General features: G+C 48.0%; 1 protein-coding gene across 1 annotated transcript in view; it reads left to right on the top strand.

Annotated features, from left to right (window-relative positions):
* Positions 1-8,953: 8,953 nt before the first annotated feature.
* Positions 8,954-21,629, top strand: part of LOC106143886 (mediator of RNA polymerase II transcription subunit 12-like protein) — an 84,601-nt gene continuing 71,925 nt past the window's right edge. Inside the window, exons 1-2 of the mRNA XM_026778897.1 lie at positions 8,954-9,354; positions 10,162-10,382. Of these exons, the coding sequence (XP_026634698.1) occupies positions 10,284-10,382 (99 nt within the window). The 5' untranslated portion in view covers positions 8,954-9,354; positions 10,162-10,283. The remainder of the gene's footprint in view (positions 9,355-10,161; positions 10,383-21,629) is intronic.

The raw sequence follows: 21,629 nt of genomic DNA on the forward strand, positions 1-21,629 counted from the left end.
GGCCTCGGGCAAATGTATATAAATTGGGGTGCACAGACGCTGGTGACCTCTTCTTCCTGTTTCCTGTTTCTGGGCATCACGGGACTTCGGTTGCGTGAGTGTGTTTTTTATATTAAAGTGGCGTTATCTTATACCAATTGGCCTGTATTAATTCGATCCGCCTTCAGGTGCAGATCTCCTAGTGTGGTTAACTTAAAGACACTTATACTTCTGTCCATGACCTCTTCCCCACTGTTGGGTAAGTAAGTCCAATGAACTCACTTCTTCTCCAGATTGAACGTCAGTGGAATCATACCCCAGTGTGGCTTTGGAACTTTAAGAGAATGGGTAGATGTCATTTATCTCTCTCAAGGAAAGAATTTTATCAACATTGTCTCTGGTGAATGTAGACCTGGTGTCAACAGATTTTTCTACAGAGGCCAGAAATGACTGCAAGCTAGAAACAATTGAGCAAAAACATTTTTGTGGGCCAGATGTGATGGCACATTCCTGTAATTCTAGTACTTGCAAGGCTGAGACAGGAGGGCCATGACTTCAAGGCCAGACTGAGCTAAACAGGTAGATCCAACAAAACACCTCCCCCCCCCCAAAACCCCAAAAAACCCAAAACATGTCTGTGAACTCCCAGGAACCTCTGGTAGAAATGAATAATAAGTCATTAGGCAGTAACTGTCAGTATATCACTGATGGGACCAAAGGACCACAGAGCCTGTTTCCCAGGCCTGTCATAAGGGGACATAGTTCTACAGTGGACCAGCCTGAGTGATTGCTCCTAGGAGAGCCCCAATTCCATTTTGATTTTATACTTGCTCACTTTGGTGTGCTCATTGAGTTTTACAAGGAACTTTAAGATTAGTAAAGAAATAATTAGAAAAGGGGTTGCAAATCTCTGGAAATGTGTACCCCAGTTCATCAATAAATCATCGTTCGGGGTTCCTACTGGACTCCTGAGCATCTTAGGATTTGTCTGATTTATAGAGCAGAGACAGCTGGGGGTTACCTGACACATTAAGATTCTGGTGCTGAAAAGCAGAACGTGTGACCTTGCTCACTCCTGCTGTAAGCTTATGTGCCCACCCCCTTCAAAAACTAACCAGTCAGCTTTGTTTTGGCGACAGCCTTTATTTTTCTAGGGAATAAGGTACAATTTTCAGTCTTTGTCATTGGTTCATTTCCTATTTTATAACTCCTTTCTCATGTTCCAAGTTCAAGCCCCCAGCTTTATCTTGCCCCTGTGAAGCAACCAACTGACTGACTAACAACATACCTCTCTTTCAGACTGCCACACCTAAAAGGGATGTTTTGGGTGTTTTGGTTGTTTCTTCTTTACTTCTTCATCTTTCTCTCGGTTCTCTTCATTTGGCAGCCTACCTGTTTTTTCAGGATCTCTCTAAGATCCTGTATGTGGGCTTTGGGGTGTAGCTCGACACAGCACTTGCTCAGCATGCATAAATCTTCAGGTTCGGTCCCCAGCATTTCATCAATAGTGGCACACACCCCAACTCTTAGGAAGTAAAGGCAGAAGGGTTAGATGTTCAAGGTTGTCATCGTCCTGTACTAACTGAAACCTTGTCTCATAGAAAATATCCTGTATGCTACAGATTTAGATTCATTAGCACTGAAACATCCCTTTTGGGTGTAGTATTCTGAAAATGAGATATGTTATTAGTATAAAATGCATACCAAATTTTACCTAAAACAGAATGCAAAGTACCTCACTCATTAAAACACTACATTTGTCATTATTTGTGTGTGTGTGTGTGTGTGTGTGTGTGTGTTCATGCACATGCCCAATCTTGAACTTTGAATGCCTTAGTGGGTGTAGGTCAGAGGACATCTTGCAGGGGTTGGTTCTCTCCTTCTTCCATGTAGGTCTTGAGAACTAAACTCAGAAAGCTAGGTTTGGTGATCAACCTCTACTAGTTGAGCCATTATCAGCCCTATACAATTTTTTTTATATGGCTCATATGGTGAAGTAACAACATGGGCTACACTGGGCTAAGCAACTGTACTGTCGAATTGATTTTATCTGTTTCTTTCTTTTTAATATGGTTACAAGAAAAATTGAAACTATGTATTGAGATAGTATAGACTTCTACCGGTCTTTATTGCTTGAGTCTTAATGGTGGCATTTTTTTCATGTCTATATGCACCAAGATTATTAAAAACCTAATTTGGATGAAACATTTAAAAATTTATACCTTTGTTAAAATTTTTACAACTTTCTGTGCCATTCTGATTTTAATACATGTGTTGCCAAAAGCCAGCTCACATTTTTAAAAATTTATTTGTCTTGTTTTCCCATTATGTGGATCAAGTGAACCAGTGAACCCAAAGGCAAAGGCTTTTAACATGCTAGGCAAGTACCTTACAACTCCAGCACTTCTGTGTTGATTTAAAATATGTATTTGTTTTTATTCATGTGTATGTGTGCGTGTGTCTATGCGAATGCAGGTGCTGGAGGAGGCCAGAGGTGTGTCACATCTCTAGAGCTAGGGTTACAGTCAGTTGTGAGCTGCCAGACATGCGTGCTGATCCTCTGGAAGTGTAGCACATGTTTTATTTTATTTTATCTTTCTTCTTTCAAGCATTACATCCCAACTGCAGTTTACCCTCCCTCCTTTCCTTCCACCCCCCTTCTTTCTCCTTCCTCAAGTCCACTCCTCCTGTTTCCCTTCAGAAAAGGGCAGGCCTCCCAGGGATATCAACCTAACATGGCATAAAAAGACACAACATGACTAGGCACAAACCCTCACATCAAGACTGGACGAGGCAACCCAACCCACTAAGAAGAAAAGGGTCCCAAGAGCAGGGAAAAGAGTCAGAGACACAACTCCAGTTGTGGGTTGGGAGTACTACAAAAAAAAAAACCCTAAGCTAAACAACCATGACATATATCCAGAGGACCTAGCACAGATCCATGCAGGCTCTGTGATTGTCCCTTCAGGCTCTGTGAGCCCCATATGAGCCCTGCTTAGTTAGATTCTGTGGGCCATGTTCTCCTGGTATCCTCAACCCCTTTGGTTCCTACAACCTTCCGAGACGTTCCATGAACTCCACGCAATGTTTGGCTGTGGTTCTCTGTATCTGCTCCCATGAGGTGCTGGATGAAGCCTCTCTGATGGGCTAGGCCATGATCTAGGAGGACAGCGGACTATTATTAGGAATAATTTCATTGGCTTTTTTTTTTTTTTTTGGCCAGTCATGTTTGGTTCTATCCTAGGTCTCTGGGCTGTCCATCCTCTGGTTCCTGGCTATCCAGGCTGTGCCAGGTATGGGCTCTCTCTCCTGGCATGGGCCTCAAGCTGGACCAGTTATTGGTTGGCCGCTTCTACAAGTTTTATGCCACCACTACCTCAGCACATCTTGCAGACAGGACAGATCTGTAGGTCAAAGGTTTTGTGGCTGGGTGGATATCCCAGCCCCAGCACTAGCCTTGACTAGTTACAGAATATGGCCAGTTCAGGTTCCTTATTCCGCATCTCGGCTATGGTCACCCTCATACATTCCAGAGTGTTCACACTACACTAGGGTTCCACATTGATCCCCAAATGCCCCTCCAGTTTCAGACATCTCTACCAGTACTCTCTTCCTTCATTCTAAAAACATCTCCCATGCTCATAAACCAGTCGGATTAACATAGTAAAAATGGCCATCTTAACAAAAGCAATCGAAAGATTCAGTGCAATCCCCGTAAAAATTCCAGCACAATTCTGTATAGACCTTGAAAGAGCAATACTTAACCTCATATGGAAAAACAAACAAGCAAACAAAAATTCCAAGAGAGCTAAAACAATCCTTTAAAATAAAAGGACTTCCAGAGGTATCACCATCCCTGACTTCAAGTTCTACAACAAGAGCTATAATAATAAAAACCTCATGGTATTGGCATAAACTCAGGCATGATGATCAATGGAACTGAATCAAAGACCCACATGCAAATCCACACAGTTATGGACACTGATTTTTGATAAAGAAGCCATAAATACACAATGGAAAAAGGAAGGCTCTTCAGCAAACAGTGCTGGTCTAACTGAATGCCTGCATGTAGAAGAATGAAAATAATAGAAGAAAAAAAAGGAAAATAGACCAATATTTATCACTGTGCATAAAACTCCAATTCAAGTTGATCAAGATCTCAACATAAAACCAGATGCCCTGAACCTGATAGAAGAGAAGTGGGGGATAGTTTTGAATGCAGTGGCACAGGAGACGACTTCCTGAACAGAATACCGATAGCACAGGCACTAAGACCAACAATTAATAAATAGGACCTCATGAAACTGAAAAGCTTCTGCTTTAAAAGCAAAGGACAACCATCAACAGGACAAAAAGTCAGCCTACCGAATGGGAAAAGATTTTCACCATCTGAAAGAAGGCTAATATCCAAAATATAGAACTCAAGAAACTGGACATCAATGAACCAAATAGTCCAATTGAAAAATGGGGTACTGATCTAAACAGAGAATTCTCAACAGAGGAAACTCAATGGCTGAGAAACACTTAAAGAAATGTTCAACACCCTCAGTCGTCAGGGAAATGCAAATCAAAGCTGCTTTAAGATTCCTTCCATCTTACACCTGGTCTGAACAGCTAAGATCAAAAACACAAGTGACGGCTTATGATGGCAAGGATGTGGAGCAAGGGGAACACTCCTCCATTGCTGGTGGGTGTGAAAACTTTTGCAGTCACTATGGAAATCACTATGTCAGTTTCACAGAAAATTGGGAGTCAATCTACCTCAAGACCTAGCTACACCTCTCTTGGGTATATACCCAAAGGACTCCATCCTATCACAAGGACACTTGCTCAGTTATATTCATAGCAGTTTTATTCGTAATAGCCAGAAACAGAAAACCATCTAGATGTCTCTCAACACAAGAATGGACAAAGAAAATGTAGCAATTTATACAATGGAGTATTACTCAGCTGTTAAAAAAATGACATCATGACATTTGCAAGCAAATAGACGGAAGTAGAAAAAAACATCCTAAGTGAGGTGGTCCAGACCTAGAAAGATAAATATGGCACATACTCACTTACAAGTGGATATTGGCTGTAAAGTAAAGAATAATCATGCTCCAATACAGACTCAGAGAGGCTAAGTAACAAGGGGGCCTCAAAGTGTGTGTCAGGGCACATGTATCTCCGTGGGAAGGGGAAATAGAATAAATTTTTCAAGTGGACCGTGGGGAAGGTGGGGATACAGTGTGCACTCTTAATCAATGAGCCATCTCTCCAGCCCCTCCAGTTGCCTTTCTGTCCGTTGTTTGATTCTTTTGATTCAAGGGAAGCGTGGAGTTGTATTTTTTGAATCAGACGCAGGCACAACACAAGCACATTTAAACATAATGGGGGCATAAGAAAAACTGAAAGCAAAGCAAGATTGCCTGCAGATAAACTGGGAACAAAAACACAACGATACACACACCTGGACAAGCATCAATCCCACGAGAAAACCCAGCAACTTTAATTACTGCACCTCCAGGCACCACAGCACTGAGAACTGTTTCTTTCCGCTTGAGTGAAGGCATACTGCGGTGGCACAGCAAACTGCTAGGAGCCTCTTCTCTTACGCCACAACTGTCTTCTGATGCCCACTTTTACGTGTGCGGTGTGTAATGATTAATTCATGCAGGTAGTGCACTGACAATGATAACAAGCACAGGTGGGAGGGTCAGGTCTAACTCTACTTATGGCTTGCCCCCCTTTGATCGCTTGGAACCAGTGCTGTTTAGCAGGAAGGGTAGGACGGGACTCATGAGGGATCTGCTCTGTAACTCGCCATCTCCTTGTTGAGCTATGCTCTGAAAATGTTATTATCCTTCACGTTCATGGGAAGAACTTGGAGAGGACCGCAGACCACCTGTGTTATTCGCTCTTTGTAGCTTGTACGAACCTGGAGAACTTTTAAGGTGGGCTGTGGCTTGCACAATATGCATGGTTGGCAAGGAGAGAATATTGGTTAGGAAATGTCTGCATAGAGTATACACTGGCAAAGGAGATCTGCACATCACCTGCTGACCAAATGGAGAACTAGGAAGCCAGCTATGGGATATATTGAAGGAACTTTGCCCAAGAGAGCAAACTTTATGCTAACAGTGAGGTACGGTTTGCTAAAGATGAGTAGCCAAAGCTTACAGAGAGAAGTAGAAGCAGCTACAAGCAGTTAGGGGGCCTTCTTGGTGCTGAAGGTTGTTTGAGGAGCCCTTGGATGTGACACAAGAAAATGACCACTTTTTCAATATCGATCAAGTCTCTGAAGGTGTACTGCAGAGCTAGCTTGGGTGACACAGCTCCCTAATATTTTTTTTTTTGTAGTTTTGTTTTGTAGTTCATCTCTTCCTAGCCATGTTCCATCACTTTTCCCCTACAGCCATTTAAAATATCCACAGTCCCTCACCTCATCTTTTCTGGCAGGCCTAGAACCTTCGGAGGAGGGGCCAATCTTAGAGGAATCCATTAGCTAGGTAACTATTAGATACACTTTAAGAACAGTATCAAGCCAGGTATGATGGTATACAGCACTCATCCCAACACTTGGGAGGTAGAGGCAGGCAGCAGAGATCTGTGAATTCAAGGCCAGCCTGGTCTACGCATTGAGAACCTCAATAAGAATTTGTACTTATCTGCTACTTTAGCAAGCACCATGTGAAAATTTAAAGGACAGCAGATAACAAAATGGCTTCCAGGTTAAGATCAGCAGGTTAAGTCTGCATTGTAGCATCAAGACGAATTCTGCAGTGGAAGGACAAGAGAGGACAAGAAGACAATCTTGGGTCATACATTTGAACAGATGTCAATAAGTAATGAGGTATTTAAAAAAGAATAAAAATAAGTGCTATGGGCACTGGAAACGACAAAGGATTATGGCGAGCCTTAGTTTAGAGTAGGCTCCACATAAGCCTTGGCTCTTAACAACTGGCAGCAGGTATATGTCTGAAGAGGAAGGTATGGGAATTTCATCTTTAGAAGAAAGATCTATGGCTTGAAATCAAATCAAAATAAAAACCGAAAACAAAATCCAATCCAATCAAGCCACTACCATTACCATAATTTTTTTAAAAAAAATCATAAAACCACCCCAAATACTCCAAAACAAGCAAAAATGATTGGTTTGGAGTTATTCTGTCTTGGCTATTGTGTTGGCTTGACTATGAATGGCCTCCACTATCTCAAATTTTTGAATGCCGTTCATTAGATGTGGCCTTGTTGGCGTATTGGGGGGCCTTGGTAGAGGAAGTGTGTCACTGGGGGTGGATTTTGGGGTTTCAAATTCTCAAGCCAAGCCCAGTGTCTCTTCCTTCTCTCTACTGCTCAGGGTGTAGAATACTCAGCTACCTCTCCAGCACCATATCTGTTGCATGCCACCAAGCTTCCTGCCATGACAGTAACAGATTAAGTATCTGAATGGGGAAGCAAGCCCCAATTCAACGATTTCTTTTTTAAGAGTTGCTGCGGTCCTGGAATCTCTTCACAGCAATAGGACACTGATTGTGACAGTCATTCCATGAGAAAAATCTTGGACATGTCTCTCATGGAAACATCAGACTGAGTTGCATGGTACAGCGCTTGTGAAATACTACTTGTGATGAAGTCCTAAGCCCACACATTTACACGCTCAACCACCCTCCATCCATCCCACAGAGCCACAATTTTTGGAGATGTGTCAAGTGCAATGTCGTGTGCCTCTTACAAAAAAATCAAAGAATTATCATGGCTACATGGGTGTGTACACCAGTCCATTGGGAATGGGGGAAAACAGGTGAAATCAAAACGGCGAAACATTGTCACAGCTGATGAATACTCGCTCATTTATTATAGTCTTTCTTCAATTTTTGACATGCTCGATAATTTTTTGATAAAGTTAGATATGAATAAAAACTATCTTTTCTTCCAAGCAAAGGAGCTGGATTTGATAGATGCTTATAACGCAAGGGAAGCTACACCATGGTGTTATTATGCATAGGATATTAGAAGAGATATGTTCACGGTAAGGTAAGAAGTGGGCAGGAAACATCTCTTGGCAGAAGGGAAGTATTCCATAGAAGGCCTAGCTCAGACTGAGCAGTGAATTCAGCCACATACAGCCCCACTTAGGTTTCAGGCTGTGTAGAAAGAAGGTAGTCGTGAAGTTTGGAGTGAGCAGTGAAGAACTAGTCTACTATATTGCCATCACGTTATCCACTTTCCTCCTCCTTTCTCTTGGATGCTTTAAATCCAGAAAAGTGAGTAGACATTAGAATGTCGCCAGCATGCACCAGGTGCTATACAAAGGCTGCAGGTTATTTCTTGCATATCCTTTCCAGAGCTGGGAACAGGAATCCAAGACATTCCTCAAGGTATGGGGGATGTGACACAATCAGGCCGAGGGCAGATGGAGGACCAGCCCTTCCAAATCAAAACCGGGGAGGTAGGTCAGAAACCTGAGCTCTGGCAGTGGCAGGTTCAAATTCCGACTAGCTTTTGCAGCTTTGAACAAGTCACCTAACCTCTCCGAGCTGATACAATTTCCTGATTTACAACGAGAGTGCAAATAAAACCTTGGAGGGTTTGTTGTCAGAAGCAAATTCGGACACTCAAGATCATAGCACCAAAGGAAGACTCCATAAATGGCAGCCATCATTCTTGGCCAAGTGCTGGCGCGTCCTCCTGGGCGCGCCTCCTGCAGGGTCCCTCAGGACAGACTGGGCCCGCCTCCTAGGCTAGGTCTAGATGCTCAAGGCTAGTGGCCCAGCATCTGGGTATCCACCTGGAGCAACCAAGGGGTGCAGGCAGGTGGGTTGACCGTTCCCCGGAAAGGATCGCCCCCTCCCCTCGGCACCCATCCCTGTGCCGCCAGCAGGTGAGGTTTCGCCCAGGCTGCTGGGATTGCGACCGCAGGAGGGGTCGAGGCAGAGGGCGCAGCCTGAGGGCCATGGGGGTCCCTCCTGGTGCTGGTTCCATAGCCGGGTTAACCCTACTGCAGGCTGGGGCTCGGGGCCCGCGGACTGCGCGCTCTGCGGCTGCGAAAACCCGGAGAGGCGGATGGGAGCGCTCGAGGCGCTCGCAGCCAACTCCTCCGCGGTCCGGTCGCCAAGCTGGGCATGCTCAGTGCGGCCGCCGCGCCGCCGTCCGCCAACTCGGGAGCTCGCGCTCCCGGGCCGTGGGGGCGAGAACGCCGGCGGTGGCGGCGGCGAGCGACGCCCCCAGGCAGTCGCAAACTTCGCGGCGGCGTCCGCAGTCTGGCGAGACACACACCTCGCAACGTCAAATCCAAATCCCTTCCCCTACCTGAGCGATGGAGGCCGAGGCCACCGCCAGAGCGTCCCGGCCGCCCGCCCCTGCCTAGCGGCTAGCTGAGGGGACCAACAGGTAAACTGTTGGGGGTGGGGAGCGGGGCGCGCGGCGGCCAGGGGGTGACCCGGGGTGCCGAGTCGCCTGCGCGCCCGATGTGTCCGTCGGTGCTAGCGGCCATGGTTCCTCACCCCCCTCTCCAACCCCGGGAGTCCCAGGAAAGGGTTAAGTCGGCCCCGCGCCACACTGAGCGCGGCCCCCTCCAGCCGCCGCGGCCGCCTGCAGCCGGCAGCTCGCAAAGCGCCCGGGTGCCGCTGAGGGGACCCCTTAGCCTCTGCGCCAGCTGAGCGTGTGTGTGTGGGGGGGGGACATCGGCCTCGCTCGGCGGCGTCCGCATCCTCGCCCCTGGCGGCCTCGCTCCCTCGGCTCCGTGCCCGGGCACCAGGTCCTCCGGGTGCAAGGTGGCGGGCGCGGGGTACGGCGAGCCAGGAAGTGGGCGCGGGCAGCTGCGTAGTGCCTCGCGGGCCCGAGGACGCCGAGCTCCCGGCGACACCGAGCCTCCCTCCTAGGCGCCAAGAAAAAGTTTTTTCCCCCCTTCGCGTCCCTCCCCTACCCCAGCCCGTGCCCCCGGGGTGGGTTTGGGTTCATTGGTGAAGAAAGTCACACGTTCCCATCAGCTGCTCCTCCCCCCCCCCCCTTGGGGACCGGGTGGGGGTGGCGGGAGGCCGGCGCCGCGGCGGACCCTGGCCGAACTCCAGCCCCGCCGCCGCCCGTGGAGCTGGCGTCCCGGGGCTCGGCGCAGCGGGGTGCCCACAGAGGCGGCCCCCCTGAGCGCGTCTGCGCGCCGGCAGCGGCGGTCTCCAACCTGCTTTCTCCTGCCTGCAGCGCCACGGCGAGCGAGAGTGGAGGGGCGAGCGAGTCTGTCTGCAAAGTGCTGCTCCCTGGTGCTCAGAGGCGGCTGCTCCAGCTCCAACTCTCATTCATTTCGCCGGTTAACATGAGAGATCATGGCCGCCTTCGGGCTTCTCAGTTATGAACAGAGACCGCTGAAGCGCCCGCGGCTCGGGCCGCCCGATGTCTACCCGCAGGACCCCAAGCAGAAGGAGGTAAGGGCGCCGGCGGCCTCCGCGGTTGTGCCGCGCTCCGCAGCGCTGACCCGGGCCAAGCTGGCCCCGGCAGGCGTCCACGGCGCTGCGGGGGAAGGGTTGGGGAGGGGATCGGAGGCGGGGCCCGGGCTGGGGTATCAGGGACCCTGGGCCACCTAGATCTGGAGCCTGCCAACCCCCCGCGCTCCGCTGGGCGGTCGCTCTGCGGGGGCTAGGTCGCTTCCCGGTTATCGGGCCTTGCACTGCGCCTCCGGGCGCTTTACCGCTTCTTCCTTGCTTGCATCCTCCTGCTCGCTTTCCTCCGGTTCTACCAGTTTTATTTATTTTTCTCGGTCGCTTCGATAAATCCTCGTAAACTTTTTGACAAATGTTGGAATGCAGTACATCGGACACCGAGGTCTTGGGATTTGCGCCAGCGGTACAGGCAGGGATGGGGGAGGGATACTGTTCACATCCTCCAGTTTGGAATGGAAGTCGTTTTTTAGCTAGGTGATCATATATTTGGCTCTGTGAATGTAACTCTGTATCTCTCTCTCTTAAAAAAAAACCTTAAGAAAACAATATTAAGGAGAAACACTGAATTTTGTCTCTAGAGAGGCGGTTGGCTTTCCTGGAGGCTGTTTTGTATGTGTAAAAGCAGGCAAGTTACCTTTGGAAGGATTAGCTTCCAGGATTACTTATTTCTTTGAATGAAATTGATTGGAGAAACCTTGGCAGTTGCAGCACGTACAGTAGCTTCAGTGGTTAGCATAGCTATGTAGGTGTGTGTCAGGAGTTAACAAGTAGTTATGTAACAGCTCTCCGGTTGTAATAATGATCACCCTGGGCTATCCATTTTGCCGAGAGAGACTTGCCTATCTTTTCTTGTTTTGGTTCTTCTGCTCCGCAGCTGTCCTTTCAGACAGCCCTGCCCTCCCATCTTCTCTTTTCTGTAACGACCATGTATCCTTTCTGTGACTCAGGAAACTCTCTGTTCAAAGTTCGCCTGTCGGATGGTTTCACTTGAGGACTTTGCAAATAAGAGTTCTTTAAGACTTCTGTTTTGGTGAATGTATCTGTTCCATTAGTAGAACCCAGACTCAACCCAGCTTAACCCAGGCTGGCCAGTAATGTGCCCAAAAAACCATCATATCAATGCCTTTAAGACGTTTCACATTAAATTTGAGCTTCAGGGGAGTGGTTCAGATCAAAGATGGCTGGGAAGTTTACAGTTGGTGCTCCACCACAGAGTTAGGTGACAGTTTGTAGACTTCTCTGTGCCATTACCCAGCTGCTAAGGACGGCCCTTCCCCTATCCTTACCCAACTGCTAAGAATAGAGACTAAGGGGCCAGGCATAAAGAAAGTTGACTTAAACATTAGTGGCAGAACATTTGTAAAGTTTTGGTAGGGATAGGGACTGTCATTTGGTTGACTTTTCTCATCTTGTGATTAACATCTCGCTACATCTTTCTGGAGAATGACCTGAAGGCAACTCCCCAGTTTTGGGTTGGTGACTTGGATTATCATGTGTGCTTGTTCAGCATTTATTTTTAAGTATGACAGCCATGTCAGGATTTGGATCCTGGAAAGAATAATTTTGGATATTGGGTCATTATCTAGAAATCTAAAATTGGAAGGAGTGGCTCTTAGAGGGGACTTTTTATACTTGGGTTTGAGAAGATAAGATGATGGGATTGCCAGTGCAGTGCTCATTCAAATCAGCACTGCACGCAGGGTGAGCGCCGTGTTGTTGCTCTTCTAGGATTCACTTTCCCCCCAGGCGACCGATATTCTATCTCTTGAGGAGAGAGTTATATGTGGCTGTAGTCAAATTTGGGTACAATACGGAACAGGTGCTTGGCTGTTTTTTGGTGGTTGGCGAACAGATTCCTAAGCTTCAGTTATTTCTGCTGTACTACTCCCTCAAAATTCCACCCCATCTTGGTACAGTCAGCCAGCCAGAGCTTTTATTCTTTTAATAACTGTAGAGAAACTTTATTGTGCTTTCTTGGCAGTCTTGACTTTGGGAGTTTATTGAAGTATATATATGAGTATAAAAAGCATCAAATCCCACACACACAGACACACACACACACACACGATATATAGTTACACAGATTCAAAAGAGACCATTGCTATTGAGACTTTAAAAGTTGACTTGTGCATCCAAATCCGTACTGCTGTGCACCAGAGAGCAGTGGTGATTTGTTTGGGAACGGTCTCACTGGTCCCACCCAAGCTGATCTTGAACTCAGAATCTTCTTGCTTTGGTCTCCAGAGTGCTGAGGTCATAGGCCTGCACCACCACATCCAGCTGGGAAGCACCGGTTTAACGGAGGAAGTGTAGGCTTCCAGTCTGACAGTCATGGGTTGGAATGATAGCTGAGCATCTTTGTAGTTGGCAGAGTTGCATCACTTCTCCCTTGTCAACTAGTTTAATTGCGTGCTTCAGAAAAAAAAGATAGTTAAAACGTTGTGAAAACTTTCCCCTCGTATTTGTGTAAGAAAAGCCCTAATTCTAACAGAAGCTGCCTCGTGACTGTATACGTCATTTTTATTGTTAAGAAGTGGGAATAGTGTTCTGCAAATAGGATTTCAGGATACCGAGTGGGCTCCTTCAGTGGGAAGATCTGCTAACCGGCTTCATCGATTGACTCAATCCTTTCGAGAACTTGCAGTCTCCTGACCCCCCACTATAGACTTTATTAAATGTGGTGGTATAGCACTTGGTTGCACACAGAGGGTCCTCCCAACTTTACAATGTAGGAATCCGGGTCATGGGGGAGTCTTTCTTTTCCCTTCCCCTTTACAGCTCTTCTACACATCCGTATTCTGCATCCACCATCCTGCCTTGTCTGATCCACCTCCGGAATAGTTTGATCTACGATTCGTCTGATGCTTCTCAGTTTCACCAACTTCCTCAGGCTTTCTTCTGGCTTTAGGTTGACATCTCTCCTCCCGGGAACTCTTGCGTATGTTGGTCTGCCTGGACACCTGCCTGCCATTGCTCCTCCATCCTCAGCATTCCTTCAAGTTCTCACAAGCTGTGGTCCCGAAGGTGGGCTCTGGAGCCATTCTGTTTGCCCGAATCTTGGTGGTTTTGTTCACATACCCTTTCCTTTCCCTGCATGCCAGTTTCTTTCCTTGTAGGGTGTGGGTGAGGCTGCGGCTTCCCTGCAAGGTGGTTGGGTACCTACATGGGTACCTGCATGTAGAGAACGTAGAGTTGGGCGTCGATTCAGAGCACGAATATTTCCTGTCAGGGAGCACTGGTCAGGCTTGGCTCTTTATCATCATGTTGGCCTCAGCTCAGGGACCCTTCTTAGGCCTTTCTGACATGTGTATTGTTTATAATTATTTGTTTGTGTCTGGCCATTCCCTGCCAATGGGACGGTTTCTTGAGGATAGGAAGACATTGACATTTGCTGTCATTGATGTGTCTGGCATAGAGTGAAGTCCCTGGAATTCCAAGGGCACAAATATTTCTCATAGTATATTAATGAAAGAGAGACGGGTGAATTAAAAAAGCCAACACATTGTTAGAGGTGTCGGGAAAGCCGAGGTAAATGTCCAGAGTCTCTTTGCGGTCTGCTGTGAAGGCCGAGAGCCGTGGAAGTGAAATGGAATCCTAGAAGGAGGGAGGAGTTGTTTTACCTTGGCCATGTGGCCTGATCAGTTGAACAGTAAATATGTTCAGGAAATCAAATTTGTAAGAAAAATGGATTGGTAGTGAGGTTTCTAGGCATAGGAGGCAGCAGTGGGAAGGATTGACTGGTATGCACAGCGGGGCTGTCTAGGGGAGAGGCAGTGAGCTCTGCAAAGTAGGCTCCTTCCAGCTTCTGAGCGGAGTTGACTCACCTGAAAGGTTAAGATTGAATCCAGATCTAGGGGCGTAGCCTAGTGTCCAGGGTGGTTGATTGCCTAGTGTTCACAAGGTTCTGGGTTTGGATACCCAGTGCTACAAAGGAGAAAAGAAAGAAAAGTGAAGTTGAGGGAGATGTTGGGTTGTTGGGTCTGAGATTCAGCAGGTCTGGGAGTGGCCCTGGGATTTGCATGTCTAGCCAGATGGAATGTAGTGTGATACAGCCGGTCGGTCCAGAGCTTGGGCCAGAGAGAAGTCATCCCACTTTACGGGGCCTGCTTCCTAGGGAATTCAACCTGATTCACTTCAGGATCGTCTATGGCCTAAGCTCAAGTTTGTCTTATCAGCCCACTGAGGCGTTGTTTGGTGGGACTTCCTTCGGATGTTACACCCTTTCTCAGTCATATCTAAGAGTATGTCAGGAAACCCCTCTCCGCCAACTTTCTCTTGCACTTCAAATAGGGTACAGACCCTTCAGGGCCTCAGCATTCTGGCCCTTGCTCACCTCGACTACTGTCACCACACAGCTTGCCTCTGAGTTACGGCTCCATTGCTTCCCACTTCTTTGACGCAGAGTTCTCGCCTGTGACATGGAGTTTGCATTTGAACAGAATTTCCGTACGACACTCAATACAGGTGGGCTACAAGTAGCTGATGTCTTGGCAAAGGATCCAGGGGCCTTCTGTTGTACTGAGGACAGTGGCCCCGACAACTGCCTTTGGAAATCGGCTTTATGCGCACCTACCCTTCTGCTGTCTACCCTTCTGGCTTCTGACTGTACATTGGGCCGCTGATGCTCTCTTCCCCTCCAACGGGCCTGGCTCTTCAATGTTTAGGTTACAGTCCTTTGCTGTAGTGGTGTTTGTTGTTCTTAGGTTTTAGCTAAGAGATTGTCCCAAAGCGGGGACCCTTCTTGCTGCCCATCTTCAACTTCTCAGCATTCCCATGTGTTACCGTGATTCTATAGTGCTCATCCGTGTCTGAAATCCAACTGTTGGGGTGTGGCATCTGCTCCCCATGGCCTGCTTTCCTCACTGGAATGAAAGCTGCACGAGGGCAGGGGTTTGTTGCTGGTGTTCATGCGACTGCCTTGTGGCTGGTTTAGACCAGGTATGAACTGAAGGGGGTGTCCACAGGATTCAGATCCATGGGGGAGGTGCAGAGACAGAGGAATGGGGGTGGTTAGATTGAAGTCACAGGGAAGACTGGACAAACTGGCCAGTTGCCTGGAGGACTCTGACAGAAGGCTGGAGAGACATTTGGTTCTAGAATGTTCCTTGCTTGAGAGCAATTCATTGGCCTCAGGGCTCCGCTGCAGACTCCATTAAAATCTCACTATTCAGGGAGGGGGTGGTCCTGCTTCTGGGTGATGAGAATGAGGATCGAAAGTCCTGGATCAGTTCTTACTCTAACTGCCCAAAGGAAAGTTCTGCATGGGGCAGGGGCTGGACTCAGTGTCAGACACGGCCCTGGATCCAGTCCCCAGCACCAGTTTTTAAAAAAGTGTTGCTTAATGAGTCTGGCCAGGGAGCAGAAGGGCACCTAGTTGTCATTTCAGAGATGCAGTGCTTAGGTCCACCGAGACCTGACCCACCCAGAACTAGTGGGAGGGAACTCGGGAATGCATGAGTTACTTTTCTCCGTGATTTCTCAGCACACTGAGCTTGAGAAGCAGTGCTTTGTCCAAGCAGAGCAGCTTGGACTCTGTTCCTTTCCCACTCACTGCTCGATACCTTGTGTCCTCATATCTTTCTGTCTGAAGTATTGGTACCTTAGTGGCACTAAGCTCCGTGAATGGGCATTTAGCTACTTTCCCATTGAAAGTAGCTGATCGGAAACCCCATTCCCAGCCTGGGCTTGTTTCCTGCCAGCTGGAAAGCATTTCTGGTCCAGTAGAATTCTATGCCCAGGTCTGGGAATACCAGAAGCTCGTGGCTTACCCGAGGCAGAGGAGAAGTGAGCTAGCCTTGTGCCAGAAAGCCCTGCTTTAACTTAGTAGAGCTATGAGGTTTCTCTTTGCCCTGGGACTGGGTTCTCAGATGGACTCTAAGGATTCACAGAAGGCTGTCTGTGGGGTTTGCGGCCACTGTCCTCCATCCAACATCTTGTTAGATGTTTCCCCCACAGGTTGACACTTGAGATTAACATGGTCCTTCAGGGAGTTGGAGAACCACAAAGTGGTTCTTTGGGTAGGTGGTCTTTGTGGTCTTTGGGTAGGTGAGAAGGAGGCAGAATGGGTTCTGGGAATTTTTGCTTCACAGTAGCACCCTGAGGTACATGCCTGTGCATGGGGAGCAGGGGCAGGGGCAGGGGCAGGGGCAGGGGCAGGGGCATGCAGATGCATGGGGAGCAGCCCTCAGGTGCATGCTTGTCCATGGGGAGCAGCAGCAGGTGCATGCCTGTGCATGGGGAGCAGCGGCAGGTGCATGTCTGTGCATGGGGAGCAGCGGCAGGTGCATGCCTGTGCATGGAGAGCAGCGGCAGGTGCTAGGCAGGGCAGAAAGAGGGAAACAGACTCAGGAATCTCACTTTTTTTTTGCCGTGAGGCTTTTCTCATACAGAGGTTTTGAACTTCTGGGGAGACCACTGCTGTGGTAGAGTAGGCAGTGGAGGGGATGAAGGGCCAAAGCTTCGAGTTCCTGTGCGATAAAGGAGAGCAGTGTTGGTTCATTATGGCGTGGGAAGGCCAGAGGAGGGAAGAAAGGGAGGGAAACAGTGAGGGTATCTGTGCTCATCCACGTTCCTCCCGAGAAGAGAAGGGAGCTGGGAGCTTCTGCAACTACGTTCCTTGTCACTGGTCAGTTTCCAGAGCTGGTCCGTGGTGACAGGGACTTTAGGAACCATTCCTAACTCCTTGGTGCCTTAGGAAATTTACTAACGAGAAAAAAAAAACCCACTAAATTAGCAAAAGAGCATAAGTTCTACTTAAAAATTGCATATCTTCATGTTATGGGAGTCTTGTTAACTCTGGGTCTTTGGGTCCATTTGGTGGCGCTATGACACAACACTGGGTAAATTTTAAGGTACTTTTTTATTTTTAAGGAAATGAAACATTATCACAGGCTTGAAGGCTTGGAGATCTAATATTGAGGGGCTTGTCATTGATAAGGGGCTTCTTGCTACTTTATAATATTGTGAAAGGCATTTCACAGATGCACAAGGTCAAGAGCGGCCTGACCTGATTTTGGTACCCACCTGTTTCCAGGCCCCTGACCCAGCAGAGGTGTCCATCTGGTGGGTGACAGTGGGATGTGGGGGAAGGGGCAGAGCAAGGTGACCAAGGTGACCGGCCTACTCACTTCTCAAAGGACCCACCTCTTAGCTTTCTAGCATTAGGGTAATATAAATTTGGGAAAATACATTTAAATCATAGCACTGGGCAAAGAATTGACAATATTTTTAAATTTTCTTCTTTTTGTTAAAAATTTGCATTTCAAGCTGTAACATTAGCCTTGTAGTATTCTTGCCCTCAAAAAAAAAATAAACTGGAAAATAATTAGATAATTTTGATTGGCTTTGTAGATATGGGTCTTTAGGATTGCAGTTCTTTTTTTTTTTTAATTTCTTTTTCTTTTATCCTTAATCTTCTAAATGACTTGAAGTCAGTACTGTGTTGCTCAGGCTGAGCCTCAAATTCCTGGGCTCCTGGAGTGTTCCACCCCAGCCTCCCCAGAGCTACCACTCTGTGCTACCACTTGGTGACTGCTGCTACCACTTGGTGACTGCTGTTAGTTGGCAGCCTAGAGTCCCATCTCCCGTGTACCTGGGGCTCTTCTCAAAGGACACTTTGGCACCTGTCCCTTCCCACTGCTTCCAGCTTCCTCGGCTCCACGCTGAAGAGAAGCCCCTGTTGGTTTTAGTTAATAAGCTCCCGAGGGCAGAGCCCTTGCCGATGTCTCCCATCTGGGAGGAGGACCCCTTACTATATCGAGGTGACCAGACTCTGCCCAGCCTTGCCCGAAGCCCAGCTACCGCATTCATGGTCACTGTCCCTCAGTTTTCTCCTGTAGGAGACCTTGGCTCTCCCAGCCCCTCCCTCCCCCAAGACAGAGGCTTAAGGTGAAAAAGAAACCTCACCAATTACCTTCTTGACCTGGTTTGAATAAACATGTTTTTTTTTTTTTTCCTTTTCCCCATCGACTTTTGTTTCATTGTTCCTAGGAGAGCGCTGGCTACACACATGTGGCTCCGTTTGCAGAGGTGCTTGTGGCCTGTTTGTGTGACAAGAGCTGCAGGGTGGAGGTCAGGCTCCCTTCTGAGGGTATTCCTGCTCTGTCATCTCTACTGTGTAATTCCTCGGAGTGGCTTGCTACGAAGGAGCACGTAAACATAAAAAAAATCAAATGTGAGGTCTAATTCAGTGGTGCACTAGAGCCAGCCTGTACCAGTGGCCCTGTGAGCTGACTGACATCAGGTTCATCACCTAAATTCTTCCACTGTGGGAGTGTGGTACTTAACACCAAGTGCTGGCCACCAGGCCTCCCTTCTTTTGTTTCTTAAATAAAGGCGATTGTCAGGCTCGCCAGCAGCTGCGTGTAGTTATGAAGACACCTCTGTTATGCCGTTCCTTTCCTGCCTCCCACCTAAAAAACAAACAAAAAGCCAGATCGTCATTCTCTGTATCCTTTCACAGCCAGGACTAAGCACAGGGCTTCATGCGGGAGATGAGAGTTTGCCTCTCTGATAAACCTACAGGTACAGGAGAAAGCCCTTTCCTTATGCCCTGAAAAATCCAGAGTTTCCTGTTTGGAAAGGTTGGTAGGGAGAGGATATGATAGCTGGAGCCACTGCACCCATCTCGAAACCATGAGACAGCATCTGAAACGCTGACACAGAATGCTGGTTGAGTAGCCCCAGAGGCCCTTAAGCTGCTGAACTGACCTTGTGGGCATCGGCATCCCCTTAGTTCTTGTTAAATAAACAATAGGAGTTCACTCTCTTTAAGCCCTTATTGGGGCCAGGTACCAGATTCTTGGAGCAAGAGGTGTTTTAATGTCATTGCGATCCTTTCTGTACTCTCAGAGATTTACAGCACATGCCTCCCTATGTTTTTGAGAGTTAACTTTTCAGAATTCTTCATCTCTGGCTCAGGCTGGGGCACAGGCAGCACCCGATGAGGTCCATCAGGACCAAGTCAAGAGAAACAGAGCAGTGGGCTCTTTTATTTCTGCTGTTGGCAGAAGGAGTTTGTCTGCGAGAGGGAAGAGCTCTCTTCTGGCTTCCTCAGAGCAGGGTGGTCTGTGGGTCTCTCCCATGCACAGGAGCCATGCCTGTTGAGGGGTAGAGGTGGATTATTCCGAGTTTCTCCACAACAGAGGGAAACCCAGTTCCCGTAAAGTGACTTGCCACAGTAGATCTGTGCTGACACTTGTGTCCCTGATCGGTCTTTGCATTGTTACTTCACCTTCCATTTAGAGAGCTTCCTATTTATTTATTGTTTGTTTGTTTCCTTCTTTGCTAAATGGACGGCTCCCAGTCCCATCTCTACCTATGAGGACAGCTGGACCTCTGGCTGGGGCAGTTTCAGCCCTGTGTTTACTGGGACCACCTCTTAGCAGCCGTGACTTTTTTCGTTGTTTGCTCTTTGTTTTTGGCACTTCCTTCCTCTTCAGTGTCAGTTTTGTTGACGACAGTGCTAGCACACCAGTTGCACAGCCCTGAAGGTGGATCCTCTGTAGTTGCAGAATGCTGCTGCCCCAGGAAGAGACATTTTCACTCTCTGGTTTTACTTTCCATATTATGAGGGGAATGTCCTTGTACTTGTGCGTGCCAGACTGATTCAGTCACTTAGCCGGTATCATTGAGCACTCCTCGGGCTCTTGGCCAGCAAGGACTTAATGAGGACAGGGCCCAAGCCTGCTTTCCTGCTATCCCTGGCTGGACCTAGGACTCAGAACTGTTTTTAAAAAGTAGTCATAAGCAACGGTAGGAACCTTAGATCCGGAGCCCTAGAGCTTTCGCTCTGTGGCAGATTTCCAGCGACATTGGCAGTGTCTGGGCACACTGTGGGTTGTCATGACTGGGTATCTGTGTGCCCCTGATATGAGCTGGATCCAGCTAGTTCTGGAGTGGAGGAGTGCTGACGGAGGGAGAGACAGACAAGCAAACGAAGGACAGCGCGGCTCAGATACTCGCCCGAGTTCTGCAGGAGCAACAGGAAGTGACCCATTTTTGATAGAACTTGAGAAAGGAGGACTTGAATCCAGGGCCTAAAGGTTGTGTTGGAATAGATGGTGCTGAGGATGTAAGGGAGGGACCAGCTGGTGCCAGGAATCTCTCCAGTCCCTTCTTGGTTCTTAAACCATCTCATGTAGACCAGGTTCAACCTCTAACTCCATTTGTAGGAGAACTGAGCTACCTGCCTTCACCCTCAAGTCCTGGGATTATAGTTCTAACATATTTGCCTGGGATTAAAACACACACATGCACGCACACACATACGGGGGGGGGGGGGCTGGGGAAGGAGAGAGAGAGAGAGAGAGAGAGAGAGAGAGAGAGAGAGAGAGAGAGAGAGAGAGAGAAAGTCTGTCTTCCCTTTCTGACCTGGAACTGAAGGTCCCCCTGCTTTCAGCCTCTTGAGTGCTCAGATTGCAGGTGGGTTTGGCATAAGAGGTGGGACATTGGACCCCATGTTGGGAGGAATTGCTTGATTCCCTTCTAAGTGAGAACATGTTGGATCTGTAAACCTGAGTGTGTGTTTTAGGACAAGAACTATGTTGGATCTGTGAACCCGAGTGTGTTTTAGGACAAGAACTAGGAAGTGCTGGGAGACGGAAACTGCTGGAGGAAGGCAGAGGAGGCTAGAGTGGAGCAAGGCTAGCGTGGCAGAGATTGAGCACTCCAGAGGGAGGATGGCTTTGATCGCCTCCTGAGAAAGTTGAAGAGGCATGGGGATCCCTTGGAATCTCTAGACATTTTCAGAGTCAGTTTGATCGTGCCCAGGTTTTCCTCAGCAGGAAGAATTTGTCCAAGAAAACACAGCAAGTCCTGAGCTCCACACAGCGTCACGCCAGCTGAGTGCTGGGTCTGCGGCTCTCTCTTGCAGTCACTTCACTGATGGAGCGACCCAGCTGGGTGACTACTGACCAAGGACTGGCAAAAAACGCCGGAGAGGAGTGGAGAGTTAACAGTGCCATGTGTGCCTTTGAGGTCTTAGTTGAACGGCTGCTTTGTTTAAAGGTGCGGAGGACCTGTGAAATGCCAGCTCCAAGACGGTGCTAATCATTTTCCTCCTCTGTCCTACAAGGAAAGACAGTACAGACACCACTCAGATTTTATTCATGGTTTTCACTCGAGCTACACACAGGTCTGTCCGTGCGAATAGATAGTATGGAAAATATTTTGTGAGTAATTTTTTTTTCTTTTTAATTTGGTCAGTTTTAAACGAAATGCCAACTCAACTGT

Source organism: Microtus ochrogaster, chromosome 1 (genome assembly GCF_000317375.1).
Source record: "Microtus ochrogaster isolate Prairie Vole_2 chromosome 1, MicOch1.0, whole genome shotgun sequence".
Taxonomy (NCBI): Eukaryota; Metazoa; Chordata; class Mammalia; order Rodentia; family Cricetidae; genus Microtus; species Microtus ochrogaster.